This window comes from Chiroxiphia lanceolata, chromosome 10, assembly GCF_009829145.1.
Source record: "Chiroxiphia lanceolata isolate bChiLan1 chromosome 10, bChiLan1.pri, whole genome shotgun sequence".
In the NCBI taxonomy this organism is placed as follows: domain Eukaryota; kingdom Metazoa; phylum Chordata; class Aves; order Passeriformes; family Pipridae; genus Chiroxiphia; species Chiroxiphia lanceolata.
In genome coordinates, this window is record NC_045646.1 from 1,827,783 (window position 1) to 1,842,566 (window position 14,784).

A 14,784-nucleotide genomic window follows, 5' to 3' on the forward strand; every position below is an offset into this window, starting at 1 on the left:
CCTGGGTGGGTTTTTTTGTTCCTTTCCCTCCTTGTCCTCACCAAACAAACCATTTCCCACAGATGCCAAACTGGGAATTGTTTTCCTTCTACAGGCTCACTGTGGGCAACAGGAAAAATACCTCCTGAGCCAGGGAGTCACCAAAAACACCTGATGCAGGCAGGAAAAACACCTCCTAGCCCTTCATCAGTGTGGGGATGGAGGTGCCCCCAGCCTCCCCACATTATCCATGCACCAGCTGTACTAATTCTGTATATCCACAGGGAAAAGCTGCTCTTCGCAGCGTGGGATTTTTGGGAGCCCCCATCCCTGAGGAGGATTTTGGGGGTTTGGTCTGCCTTGATTTTTTATTTTTTGATTTTTCTTAATTTTTTTGATGCTTTTCTCCCACGAGTGGGGCATTTACAGGGCTCCACTCGTGACTCCTGGTGTCAGCACTGCAACCCCGGAGCTGAATTCCCCCACGGAGGCTCCGAGGGCTCTCAGGAAAAAGGTCACTCGGGGTGAGCTCAGCAGGGACAGTAATAAGCAGCTTCTGTTCTGACAGTGGCCACTGCTCAACCCCAGGAGCAGGATTTGGCATCCAGCCACTGGTGTTGTTTGTGTCCCTTGTGCCCATAATTTTTTTGGGGAAAAAAAAATGTTCGTTTGGACAAAATGTTCACATGATTGGAAAGTCAAGGAAAGCTCAGGGCTGGATGGGCTGGGGCAGGAAAATGTCACCTGCAGGGATCACGAAATCACAAACAGGTTTGGGTTGGAGGGACCTGAAAGCCCATCCAGTTCCACCCCCTGCCATGGGCAGGGACACCTTCCAGTAGCCCAGGTTGCTCCAAACCCCGTCCAACCTGGCCTTGGACACTTCCAGGGATCCAGGGGCAGCCACAGCTTCTCTGAGTACCCTGTGCCAGGGCCTCCCCACCCTCCCAGCAAAGAATTCCTTCCCAATATCCCATCTAACCTTGTCATCTGGCAGTAGGAAGTCATTCCCCCTTGTCCCATCCCTCCATCCCCTATCCCAGGTCCCTCTCCAGCTCTCCTGGAGCCCCTTTAGGCACTGGAAGGGACCTTTTGGGACAGACACAGAGTTTTGTGCAGTTTGGAAACAATTTTGGAGCTTGTGGGTTTTCAGCTCTTACCCCACTGATTTTTTCATACTCCCTGAGCTGGGCAGGACAGGACCTGCTCCTTGGTGTGTCCTGTCCCAGGCACACTCCCCTTCCTCAGTCAATCCTGGCCACCCAGGGGAAATTCTGCTTGTTTTTCCTTACCTGCCTCCAGCTGGTCTCATCTCATAACATTTCTTCATGCTTCTAAGTCTGTCTGTTGGTCCTAAATTCACCTGTGCTGGAAAAGCACAAAATGCTGCAGTAATATATAAAAAAAAAAAAAAAATCATTCTCATGAGATGAGAGAACATCCTGCTGACATTAATTACATCAGCCCTTGGGAACAGGGATGAGCTTTATGAGGCAGCTGCTTCCTCTCAGGGAAGCCTTGTGGTTTGGGTTCCCCTTTTTTGGTTTTCTCCCTTTTTTGTGCCTCCCCCAGCCCAGCAGCTCCCGGTGCAGTGCTGAGCTCATCTCCCTGGGCATGGGGCACTGCCGGGGACTGGGAGCCTGGGAAACCAGAACCTGTGGCTGCCTCATCCCTGGAAGTGTCCAAGGCCAGGTTGAACAGGGCTTGGAGCAACCTGGGCTAGTGGAAGGTGTCCCTGCCCATGGCACGGGGTGGAACGAGATGATCTTCAGGTCCCTTCCGACCCAAAGCACTCCATGTTTCCATGAATCCATGAAAACCATGCACATAGTGTTTTACTTTTCTTGTTTCATCCTTCAAAGGAGAAGCATTAATGAACTTATGAGAATTAAGTCCTGTGCAGGTTCAGATGGGAAGTTTTAGGACGTGGGAACCCAACCTCCTGCGTGTGCCTCCTGTTCCCAGCCCACCCGAGGATGCTCCCGTTGCTTTGCACCACTGCCAGGGAAGGTGACCAGCCTGAAAGAGATGGGGTTTTTTACCTCTTTAAAGCAAACCCATCCTTGCCAGCCCCGAGGGAGGCTCAGCTTTGCCAAGGGCATCCCCAAGGAAAAGCTGGGGGGGGGTGTTCTGGTCGGCCCTCGTTTCCCCACAGCGGCCCACGCCTGTTCCCACCGAGTTTCTCTTCCCTCTTATTGTAAAACAAAGTGAAACCCATGTGTGAGGGATCCTCCATCCTCCATCTGCTTCTCCAGGGGTGAGCAGGGACACCCTGCACAGGGCAGGGCCATTGGCAGCAGAGACTCCGGGTGCTTTGCCAGCAGGGACCAAATCTGGTGCTAAAGCAGCTTTTCCTGATTAGATTTGGGATTAGACCTTCCCTCTTCCCTTATATCAACCAGCAGCTCCTTCTTTTAAGTCTCTGAGCCCTGGAGGAGGAAAAAGAGGATTGATGTGAAATAATTTATCCCAGTTCTTGGTGGTGCCAAAGGTTCTGAGCCACCACGGCCTCTCCTAGTCCCAGGCTTTTAGGATTTGAGGTCAAACTGGGATTCTGGGTCTACTGCCAATGGAAAAGTTACCATGAAGGACTGAGAGCAGAGCCTGGCCACCTTTGTCACCTCCTATGAGCAGCCCATCTGGGGAAGGACATTCCCTTCCCTCCAAATGAAAAGTGAAATAGCAGGGCTGGGTGAAAAACAGGAATTGCAGGGTTTCCCTGGATCTCCAGAGCTGACAGAGGCCTTTCCAGGCAGCCAGCTCAGCACTCCTCTACTGCCTGGCAGGGCTGTGGGAGGAGGAATTTTCCCAGGTGTTGTCCCCATCCCACCGAGGACGTAGGGCTGACACACCCAGGCAGGCACTGGTTGGGAAAAATCCCATCAGGCACTCAGGGAATTTTGCTGGAATACCTGGCACTTCTGGCTGAGGGGACTGACCCCCAAAGCAAGAATAAGAGCTGGGAAGGGGCTCTGCAGCTCCAAAAGCACACAGAGATCTATTTTTTGGGAGCGGGGTAGGGATCTCCATCACTGTGTCAGACCACTCACCCTACTTCCCACTGCTTGGAACACGAGCTCTGGGAAGAGAAGGGACACCAGCCCACGTGTCCATGCGAGGGTCAAGACCCTGCAGCAGATATTTGGGGTTGGAAGAGGCTGTGCAGTCATTTTTGGGTCGCAGCTCAGCTCAGCCCGCTTGGGGAAGGTTTGGGTGCCCTGCAAAGCCCGGCAGCTGGATGTCACCACGAGCACAAAACGCCTGGACACAGAAAAAACAAAGTTTCTCCTTCCTCAGGCTGCACTTGCTTCATGCAGTGAACCCCCAGCTCCAGCGTGGGAAAACCAGACTGCCCTGGTGGCAGTCCCAGAGCCCAACTCACGTGCTTTGAGGTGAACCCCCTCTAAACTTCCTGTGCTCTGCATAAAGCCCAAATAATCTCTTTTTTTTTTTCGTAATTGAAACTCCGAGGGCAGGAGGGTTCTCCCCCAGGGCTGTGCTGAGTAAGTTTCTTTACAGGCAGCAGCTTCCTCTTGCAGCAGAGGAAGCTCTGGTTGGCACCAGAGCTGGTTTCTGCACCCCCTGTGCCAACCACAGCAGCACCACAGCACTCGGGTCACCCCCGGGTGCCACCACACCCCTGGAATCATCATGGGATGGGGTGGGTTGGAAGGGACCTTAGAGGTTATCTAGTCTCAAACCCCTGCCATGGGCAGGGACACCTTCCACTAGCTCAGGTTGCTCCAACCTGGCTTTGGACACTTCCAGGGATGAGGCAGTCACAGCTTCTCTGGGCAACCTGTGCCAGGGCCTCATCAACTTCTCAGCTAGGAATTCCTTCCCAATATCACACCTCACCCTGCCCTTCCCTGGCAATGGGAAGTCATTCCCCGTCCCTCCAGGCCCTTGTCCAAAGTCCTTCTCCAGCTTTCTTGTAGCTTTCCCATTACTTGTTTAGTGGGAAGGGCTGGTCCCTTCCCCACCTTTCCCACAAAGCCCTGGGGGTAATAATCTCCTTTTGGTCAGAGCTTCATTCCACTGAGACTGCTTTTATTTTCTTTTTATCCTCACTAAGGTATATTAAAACAATTAAATTGTGTTCCTGCAGAGAAACTAAACTGTCAGGAGAGTGCCTGACCTGGAGGAGGAGCAGCGTGGGGGAGCCAACACTGGTGAAATCCAGGGAACAGCATTCCTGGGGGACCAGTGTTTGAAGAACTCCCACCAAATACGTGTCCTTGGGTCTGGTTCCCTCTCTGAGCAGGGAATTCTCTGCCCATGAGTCATGGCAGCAGCTCTCAGGGTATCCCCAAGCATGTCAGACTGTGACCTCTCTGTCTCAGCCTGGATTCCCACCAGCTGGCACTGCTTCTCCAGCATGGGGTGGAGGAATCCATTGTTAAGTGACTCAAAAAATCATGTTTCATCAAAGAAACACAAAAAAACCCCACTGATGAGGCTGCTGGTCACCCAAAATCAACTTTTCTTTTTTCTCCAGGTGTAAAACCAGTGCCAAGTGAAAGAGCAAATGCAAAAGCAGCAAAGAGAGAGCAAAACTCCAGAGAGCCCTTTGTCCCATCCCTGCTCTCCTCCTGCCTGGCCACCACATTGGAGCCACAGCATCTGCACCCACAGGCAGGAGGAGATTAAAGGGATGGATGAGAGAGCAGAAAAAAAACCAAACCAAAAAACCAAAAAAAAAAAAACCAAACCAAACCCAGAGATGAGAAACTCTGCAGGGTGTGAAAACTGAAAGTGAGAGAGAAAGAGCTCCCCGAAAGTGCCAGCAGCCCACGGGCACCGCTGGCACAGCCCGTTACTCACCCGGTGCTTTCAGGGCTGGGGACAGAGCAGACACAGCTCAAGGGTGAGCTCAGGGGTTCCTGGAGTCAGAGAATCATAGAATCATAGAATCAGCTGGGTTGGAAGGGACCTCTGAGATCATCAAGTCCAACCCTTGATCCAACCCCTTTGTGGTTCCCAGCCCATGGCACTGATGCCACATCCAGTCTCATCTTAAAAACCTCCAGGGATGGAGAATCCACCACTTCCCTGGGCAGCCCATTCCAAAGGCTGAGCACCCCCTCTGGAAAGAAATTCTTCCTAATATCCAACCTAACCCTCCCCTGGCACAGCTGAAGCCCGAGCCCTCTTGTCTTGCTGATGGTTGCCTGGGAAAAGAGACCAACCCCCCCCTGGTTCCCCCCTCCTGTCAGGGAGTTGCAGAGAGTGAGGAGGTCTCCCCTGAGCCTCCTCTTCTCCAGGCTGAACAGCCCCAGCTCCCTCAGCCTCTCCTCACAGCACTTGTGCTCCAGTCCCTTCCCCAGCCTCGTTGCTCTCCTCTGGACCTGCTCCAGCCCCTCCATGTCCTTCCTGAGCTGAGGGCCCAGAGCTGGACACAGCACTCCAGGGGTGGCCTCACCAGTGTTGAGTCCAGGGCAAGAATCACTTCCCTGGACCTGTTGGCCACACTGTTCCTGAGCCAGGCCAGGATCCATTGGCCCTCTTGTCCCCCTGGGCACACTCTGGCTCCTGTTCAGCTCCCTGTCCATCCACACTCCCAGCTCCCTTCCTGCCTGGCTGCTCTCCAGCCCCTCTGGCCCAGCAGCAGAAGGCACAGCTGAAGGGTGAGCTCAGGGGTTCCTGAAGTCCTGGGGTGACGAGAAGAGGAGGCATCACCACCCCTGCTCTGCTGCAGGAGCAGGGGATGCCCGTGGTGCCCCAGCCCATGGCACCCACTGAAGCTCCATCCAGCCCATGATGGTCCTCAAGGAACTTTTTATTTCTATTAATGCCATGAAACTTGGGAACAAACCCCACAGGGCTGATGGAGAGTTTTACCCCTATGGAGCCATAGGGGTAAACACAGAATGGTTTGGGTTGGAAGGGATCTTACAGCTCATCCAGTGCCACCCTCTGCCATGGGCAGGGACATCTTCCTCTAGACCAGGTTACTCCAACCCGGATGGGGCAGCCACAGTTCCTCTGGAAAACCTGCTCCAGGACCTCCCCACCCTCCCAGGGAAGAATTTCTCCCCAGTATCTACTCCTCCCATCTCAGTGGGAGAAGTTTCCTGCCCAAAATACGCCTATTCCGATACCTGTGAGCTTTTTAGGGAGCCACAACCCCTATCCAGTGGTACCCACCCGCTCCATCCCTTTCCCAGGAATGGTTCTACCTCGGAGAGTGGATTCAAGCTTTGGAGCAGAGCCTGCAAATAACATCCTCTGCATCTGGATGGTCCCTCAAGGACACAGAGCTGCCAGGTTGCCATCAGGAAGCCAATTCCAGGGCCCAGCAGTGGAGAGTAGAGATGCTGCAGGACATGGTGGGACCACGGGGAAAACTGTGGGAATTCCAGCAGCACCTGGAAGAGAGAAGAGCCAAGACATGCAGATGATTGTCCCAGGATTTTATAGGTTCCAGCACTCAACTGCCAGGGCAGGAAAGCTTCAGAAGCACCATTTGATCCCACACTGATGAAATCTCAGCACAAGCAGCTGTTTGGGATGATGTGTTTCAGGGGATTCCACAATGAATAAGCACCAAGAGCCAAAAAAACACCAGGAAAGTTCCTTTCAAGTCTTCACTCTCCTATTTCATGGAGCCATCAGCTCCCAACCCAAACCAGAGAGAACACTTCTGTCAGGGAGGCTGTTTTTGGTGATAAATCTGACCCTGGGTCTTCCAAAAAAAATCATCCAGGAGCAAAAGTATGATTCAATATTCCGTATGTTCTGAGAGTGGCAAATAGTGTAAAAATTAATTTGTTGAATAATAAATCCAGAAATCCTATTCCACACAATATTTTGAAATTCTTTTTATGTAGCAACTAGTTAACTGTCAGCTGAGCTGGGATTTAATCTTTCTGCAGCTTTAATTTCTATATGTATATAATTATTCCATAATTATACACACTAAAATATTGCCTAATTATAATCACAGGAAATAAGACTCCCCCACAAATAACCAAACTCTTCCCATTAAATATTTGTTACTACATGACCTTCACAGGGGATTTGGTGTCTGGCTTGTTCATGGGAAAAACTCACTTTTATATATTACAGCACAAATGACGAGATCCAGGTGGGAAATATCCCTAAACATCATTTTCCTCATAGAAATTGTAGACTGTGTGTAGATGGTCTTCATTTACCTCGGTCTTGGAGAGGAACACGAAGGCAAAAATGAGATTTGTATTTATTAGAGGGGAGAGGAGCCAAGCCAAGACTGAAACAAAGGGCCAGCCCCAATTTCCAGGAACCTCCCTGTTTTTTAGAAGAGTGTGGCTGGAGAAGATCCTATTTCTCAGCACTTGCCTGTACAGCCCTCAAAACCCAGCTGAGCTCAGCTCCTGGAGTTTGGGGTTTTTTTCTAAAGGGGTTTCTTTCTTATTTCTGTTTTCCCTTTCTTTTTCAAGCAGGATTTTGAAGTATTGATTTGCTCGAGGGCAGCAGAGCCAGGAGCAGGGTTTCCCCTAATTTTGATGACAACAGAGTCAAAATGCAGTTTAACAGCAAGACCAGATATGGTTCTTATTTTTCTCTGGGTGTGGCATCAGCAAAAAACCATTTTAAAATTGAAATTGTTCTTTAAAATTGAAATTAAGCCAGTGGAATTACATTTTCTCATGTGAAATAATACATCTTCTAACTGCTTTAATAGACCTTAGTATGCAATTAATGCACAGTATCTCTAAATAAGCAGATGATACAGCCCTGTCTTTCTTGCTTTAATAATAAATTCATCCCTCCACCTTTATAATCCTTCATTTGCCTGATGAGATCAGGCACCTGAGATCAAGACACAATATTACATCTAACTCCTCGAGATAATATTAACATTACATGGCAATCTGTAGATATTATATTTATTTTTATTTATATTATATATATAAATCTGCATATATATGTATATAAAAATCTGTGTATACGTATATAAAAATCTGTATCTATATATCCGTAAATATATAATACACATATATAATATATATTATATATATTTATTATATATATTATATATATTATATATATTATATATATTATATATATTATATTAGTGAGGCATTGGCCCAGGTTGCCCAGAGAAGCTGTGAGGTCTCTTCTAACCCAAACCATTCCAAGTTTCTGTGATTCTAATTCTGATGAGTGAATTTTTTTTCCTGATAAGAGAAGAAATCCCTCTGAAATCTCCTCCTTCATCTCAAAGAATCCTCTGTTTGACCAGCCCTGAGCATGAATGAAGCATCTTGATAATTACTGTTTATAATAATTATATTAGAATAAGCTAATGTATTATATATTATGATATATTATATTAAAATACGACACTCTTTGAGCAGTTCTGTGTCTGTATTCTCTGCTTGGGGCAAGCATGGAGTGGGAAGCAATGCTCTAATGGAATGGGAATAATTCTGGATCTATGGGTCTGGCTTTGGTGTTCCTTTGTGTTTATATCATAGAATCATAAAATTATGGAATGGTTTGGCTTGGAAAGGTCCTTAAACTTCATCCAGTGCCACCCTCTGCCATGGGCAGGGACACCTTCCACTAGCCCAAGTTGCTCCAAGCCCCATCCAACCCAGCCTGGAACACTTCCAGGGATGGGGCAGCCACAGCACGGATTATAGGATATATATAAAAGATATATATTCCAATTTCTCAGCGAATTAAACCCACCCCATGTCTCAGCAACACATTACCCAACTCTCAGGCTGAGGGACCAGCGGCCAGGAAAGCTCCCCTGCTTTGGAAACACTTGGAACAACGGGACATTCCTGGCACTCAGAGACCTCAGAAGGCATTTGAGGTAAATATTGCCCCTTTTGGACAAAGAACTCCCTCTAAAATCCCAGCACAGGCTGAAGTGCAGCACAGGAATGCCCTGGAAAAGAAACTGTTGCCCAAATTATGGCTCAGTGCCCCACCTGATGGGAAACCTCGTGTGCTTCTGTGAACGCCGTGACAGAACATCCAGCAAAGAAACCTGGAAAGCCGAAGTGATGCCTTTTCAAGAACACCCCTGTGAGCACATCCTGAACTTCTCTTTCACTTTTGGGTCAGAGAAGACTCTTGTCTCCTACACAGGCTGAAAACCACAGCCCACAGAGGAATGACTGGAGCAGAAGTGGAAAACACAGCGAGAAATTGGAAAATGATGCAGCTCTGGGAGCACAGCGAGTGTCTGGGCACACCACAGCCTTCTTATAGGAAACAAGCTGCCAATTAAAATAAAAACAATCTGAAAATGCAATATAAAACATTTGATTCATCCTGCTCCCTTCACACTTGACAGCAAAAGTCCCAGTGACTTCACAGCACATCAAGAGCTTTGTTCAGCCTTTTGGCCCAGCTAAGGATGACCACGTGCAGTGAGAGCTGATGGGGAAATATTTGGGGTTTATCCTGAGTAGAGCAGCAAAATCGACTCTTCAAGCAGGTTCTCACAAGTATTCATCAATGAGATCTCATCATTACAGAATCAGAGAATCCTGGAATCATTCAGGCTGGAAAAGAGCTCTAAGACCATGGAGACCAATCGTCCCCAGCACTGCCAATCCCACCACTGACCCCTGTCCCCAAGTGCCACATCCACACAGCTTTTAAACCCCTCCAGGGGTGGGGACTCCACCACTGCCCTGGGCAGCCTGTCTCAATGCTTGGTCACCCTTTCCATGAAGGAATTTTCCCTAATATCCAATCTAAACCTCCTCTGGTGCCACTTGAGGCTGTTCCTTCTTGTCCTGTTGTTTGTTCCTTGGTGGGGGAGAAACTAAAATAAAGAATAGAAATAGAAAAGCTTGGAGGGAGACTATTTACTGGAGCATGGAGTGACAGGACAAGGGGGAATGGCAAGAGGAGGGTTAGATGGGATATTGGGAAGGAATTCTCGGCTAGGAGGGTGGGGAGGCCCTGGCACAGGTTGCCCAGAGAAGCTGTGGCTGCCCCTGGATCCCTGGAAGTGTCCAAGGCCAGGCTGGACGGGGCTTGGAGCAACCTGGGCTAGTGGAAGGTGTCCCTGCCCGTGGCAGGGGGTGGAATGACATGGTCTCTAAGGTCTCTTCCAACCCAAATCAGTCTGCGATTCCACGATCCCGTGATTCCATGAAAAGCTTATCCACGTCCCACACCCCAGCCCTATTTTTCGGTCAGTCCCGTGCTGCAAGGGCACAGTGCCGAAGGCAGGAGCTCCAGCGCTGCCCCGCAGCACCCCCGGCCGGGCTCAGCGCGGGATCCCCGCCCCCCCCGCCGGGCGGGATTCCCGGCCCCGCCGCTCTCGGGATGAGTCGCGGCTGCCCCCGGGCCGGGGGGAGGGAGGAGCGCAGGGGGAACTCCCGCTCCGGAGCCCCTATAAGAGCCGGGCCCGGCCCGCTTCGACAGCAGCGGGATGGAGCGGAGCGGCAGCGCCGGGACCGGCTCCGGCATCACCGGCATCACCGGCATCACCGGGATCACCGGGAATACCGGGAGCGGTCGGGCAGCGCCGCCTGGCGGCCCGCGGGGGACACTGCTGCCCGCGCTCTGCCTGCTCCTGGCGCTGCTCCCGCTGCCCCCGGCCCGGGCACTGCCCACCCCAGCCCGGGCACTGCCCACCCCAGCCCGGGCACTGCTCACCCCCGAGGCGCTGAACCGCTCCAGGGAGCTGCTGGAGGCCGCCGACACCTCCCTCCAAAGGCTGAAGGTCTGACAGGGGCCCGGCGGGGAGAGGGATGGGCAGGATGGAGACGGGACATGGGTGGGGTGATGGGGTGGTACCCAGGGAGGTGGTGGTGGGGTAGTGGTGGTACCCGGGAGGGCAGCGATGGGTTGGTGACAGTATCCAGGAGAGCAGTAATGGGACAGTGGTGGTATCCAGACAGGTAGTGATGGGTCGGTGAAGATGCCCAGGAGAGCAGGGATGGGGCATTGGTGGTGCCCAGGAGGGCAGTTTGGGGCAGTGGTGGTACCCAGGACAGTGATGGGGCAGTGGTGGTCCCCAGGAGGACAGTGATGGGGCAGTGGTGGTACCCAGGAGGACAGTGATGGGGCAGTGGTGGTGCCCAGGAGGACAGTGATGGGGCAGTGGTGGTACCCAGGACAATGATGGGGCATTGGTGGTACCCAGGAGGGCAGTTTGGGGCAGTGGTGGTACCCAGAACAGTGATGGGGTAGTGGTGGTACCCAGGACAGTGATGGGTTGGTGAAGATGCCCAGGAGGGCAGTTTGGGGCAGTGGTGGTACCCAGGAGGACAGTGATGGACTATGGTGGTGCCCAGGCAGGTGAAGGTGCCCAGCTGGGCACTGAGGGGCCGCTGAGGGTCCCCAGGAGGGTGGATGTTCCCTGTAGCCTCCCTTTAGGACCCTCTGGTTTCACACCTGCCCTCCTCAGCCCTTCAGGATGGGGGTTTGCTCAGCAGCCTTTCCTTTTTGCTACAATTCCCTGCTATCTTTGCAGTCTCCACCTCAGGGAACCCCAAAAACCCCCAGCACTAAATGGGGCTGTTCCCTACCCTGTTACACATCTGTGAGGATGGGATTGGCTATTTTTCACTTTCTAAGAGATCCTTTACCTTTGAAACTAAAATGACATAAAGTTCTCCATGGATTCAACGTCTGAGAGAATAATTTAAAGCAGAAGAGGCAGAGCAATTCCCAACAACACATAAACCAAAGCTGTGCAAAGCTCCGAGCTTATTCCCAGTCTATTTTCTACCTTTCATATTTAACCAGAGTCCTCACACAGCCTCATCCCTAGGATTCAGCTAAGCTGGGATCCATCCCATATTTTTGCATTTGCATATATATATATATATATATATATATATTTATACATAAATATACATACATGTGTGTATATATATATATATATAAACTGTACTACGAAACTGAGTCAATGACCCTTTTTTATTCCCTTTTTCACACAGGAACTCGACACCCTGGGATTTGAATGTACCCTTGAAGAGGTTGATCCTGAAGATATCACTAAGAACCAAACAAACACAATAAAAGCTTGCACATCTGAAGGTCTAGAGGTAAAATATATAAATATATATATATATATATATATATAAATTAAAGTTTCAGCCTATATTTTCATGGCACAGGCACACACTCATTTCTGCTTTAATTTGCAGACTGGGAACTGTCCAGCACTGGAAGGATCAACTTTTGATAAGGTAAATTGCAAATTTCCCATAAGAATCCCATTTTTTTTTTTGCTCACTGTGGATTTAAGAGCAGATTCCCACATTTCCTGACCGTTCTGCCTTTCCCAGGGTAAATGCCTGCAGGGCATCTATGAGGATCTGAGTGCCTACAGGGCAGAGCTCAGCAACTTCCACGATCACAAAGTGCTGGCAAGTCTTGATGAGATGATGAAAGTGAGTATTTTCTGCCTCCTCCCTCTCCTCAGAGACCTCAAAAATCGAGTAAATACAGAATAAACCTCAAAAATCGAGCAAATACAGAATAAAAGGGACCCAGCTCTATTTCCCTCCCAAATACTGGGATACAACACACCTGGGGGACTGAATATGGATGGACTGAACTGTGATAAATATTAGTGAGCAGAGGGAATAGATGTTAAAAGCTTGTTGGTTTAATAAAAGCTAATTAAAAAACCTTAATTAATTGCCTTTGTATTGGCACAGCATCTCCCAGTACAGCCTGAGGAGATAAGTCCAGTCTAAAGGGTCTCTAGACAGGGCTTGTTATTAAAACCAATCCTTATTCCTGGGCAGAAAGAGCCTCTGAAGGGACAATTTTGTCTTAAGGCAAGTCCAGCTGCCCATCCTCAGTCTATTAATTGTATCATTATTTCCAATTTTATCCTAAGTCTGCTAATAATATCATTAAATATTTCAAAACTCATCCAATTAGTTACATTATTTCAAATTTTGTCATATGTCTAGTAACGATATCATTAAATACCCCAAAATTTACCCTCTTAATTATAACATTAAATATTTCAAATTTTATCCTGTCTAGTAATGGTATCAGTCAACATTTCAAAATCTGTGCTATTCTAAAATTAAATAGTTCAAATTTTTCCTATTAATTGCATTCAATATTTCAAATGTTATCCTACTAATATCACTGAATATTTCAAAAATTACCCTATTAATTATAACATTAAATACTGCAACTTTTATCCCATATCTAGTAATATCATTCAACATTTCAAAATTAGTCTTATTCTAACATTAAATAGTTCAAATTTTTCCTATTAATTACATTATTTCAAATTTGATCCTATTAATACCATTGAATATTTTAAAATTTACCCTATTGATTATAACATTAAATATTCCAAATTTTATCCTGTCTAGTAATGGTATCATTCAATATTTCAAAATTTGTCCTATTCTAATATTAAACAGTTCAAATTTTTCCTATTAATTACATTCAATATTTCAAATGTTACCCTATTAATACCACTGAATATTTCAAAAATTATCCTATTAATTATAACATTAGATATCTCAAATTTTATCCTGTCTAGTAATGGTATCAGTCAACATTTCAAAATTTGTCCTATTCTAACATTAAATAGCTCAAATTTTTCCTATTAATTACATTCAATATTTGAAATTTGATCCTATGAATATTTCAAAAATTACCCTATTAATCATACCATTAAATACCTCGACTTTTACCCTCAGCCTATTAATAATTAAATATTAATTATTATTAATTAAATAATTCCAATTCCACCCTCGGCCTACCAATGACACAATTCAATATATTAATTAAATAATTAGATAATTCCAATTCCACCCTCGGCCTACCAATGACACAATTCAATATATTAATTAAATAATTAGATAACTCCAATTCCATCCTCGGCCTACCAATGACACAATTCAATATATTAATTAAATAATTAGATAATTCCAATTCCACCCTCGGCCTACCAATGACACAATTCAATATATTAATTAAATAATTAGATAACTCCAATTCCATCCTCGGCCTACCAATGACACAATTCAATATATTAATTAAATAATTAGATAATTCCAATTCCACCCTCGGCCTACCAATGACACAATTCAATATATTAATTAAATAATTAGATAATTCCAATTCCATCTTCGGCCTACTGACGACACAATTCAATAATCGAATAATTCCAATTCCACCCTCGGCCTACCAATGACACAATTCAATGTATTAATTAAATAATTAGATAATTCCAATTCCATCCTCGGCCTACCAATGACACAATTCAATATATTAATTAAATAATCGAATAATTCCAATTCCACCCTCGGCCTACCGATGACACAATTCAATATTCCCAATGTTTCGCTTATACAAACACACTCTTATTCCCAAATCTTACCCTTGATCCATGGGGGGGTAAAAAAGCCCCGTGGAGGTTTTGGGATGGGTGGGGTGGTTGTAACTCCTTTCCCTGTGCCAGGCCCTGAACAGCAGCCGGAACGTTCCGGAGCCGCCGGCGGGAGCGGGAGCGGAGTCGTTCCCGGCGAGGCTGCGGCTGTGCCGGGTGCTCCAGGCCCTCCGGATCCGCTCCCTCACCATCTCCAGGATGATGAACTTCCTGAGCTCCCCGGAGAGCTCCCTGTGAGCGCCCTCGGCAAAAATCCACCCAACCTGAGGATTCCTTGGAGAGAAAAAAAAAACCCAGTGGGATCGACCCCCTGCCACGTGCTCGGGGAGGGGGTTTAAAAGGAATTTTTAATAGGCACAGTTTCCACAAATCATTTCTTTTAGGGAGCTGTGCCAGTGCCTTTGGAACTGTCAGGTGAAACTTCTACATTCCTAGGAAATAAGCTAGATTTTACCACCAACTGTTATTTATCA

At 47.7% G+C, this 14,784-nt stretch overlaps 1 protein-coding gene across 1 annotated transcript; it reads left to right on the forward strand.

The window, feature by feature from the left end:
• Positions 1 to 10,366: 10,366 nt before the first annotated feature.
• IL12A (interleukin 12A) lies at positions 10,367 to 14,598 on the forward strand. The gene is made up of 5 exons (XM_032697988.1): positions 10,367 to 10,660; positions 11,883 to 11,990; positions 12,093 to 12,134; positions 12,234 to 12,338; positions 14,384 to 14,598. The coding sequence occupies exons 1-5, from the start codon at positions 10,367 to 10,369 to the stop codon at positions 14,546 to 14,548; spliced, it is 714 nt and encodes a 237-aa protein (XP_032553879.1). The 3' UTR covers positions 14,549 to 14,598.
• Positions 14,599 to 14,784: the final 186 nt, after the last annotated feature.

Coding starts and splice junctions, on each gene's coding strand:
- IL12A (XM_032697988.1), top strand. CDS start 10,367: ATGGAGCGGAGCGGCAGCGCCGGGACCGGCTCCGGCATCACCGGCATC. Junction 11,991..12,092: donor GCACATCTGAAGGTCTAGAG/GTAAAATATATA, acceptor TTTAATTTGCAG/ACTGGGAACTGTCCAGCACT. Junction 12,135..12,233: donor AAGGATCAACTTTTGATAAG/GTAAATTGCAAA, acceptor TGCCTTTCCCAG/GGTAAATGCCTGCAGGGCAT.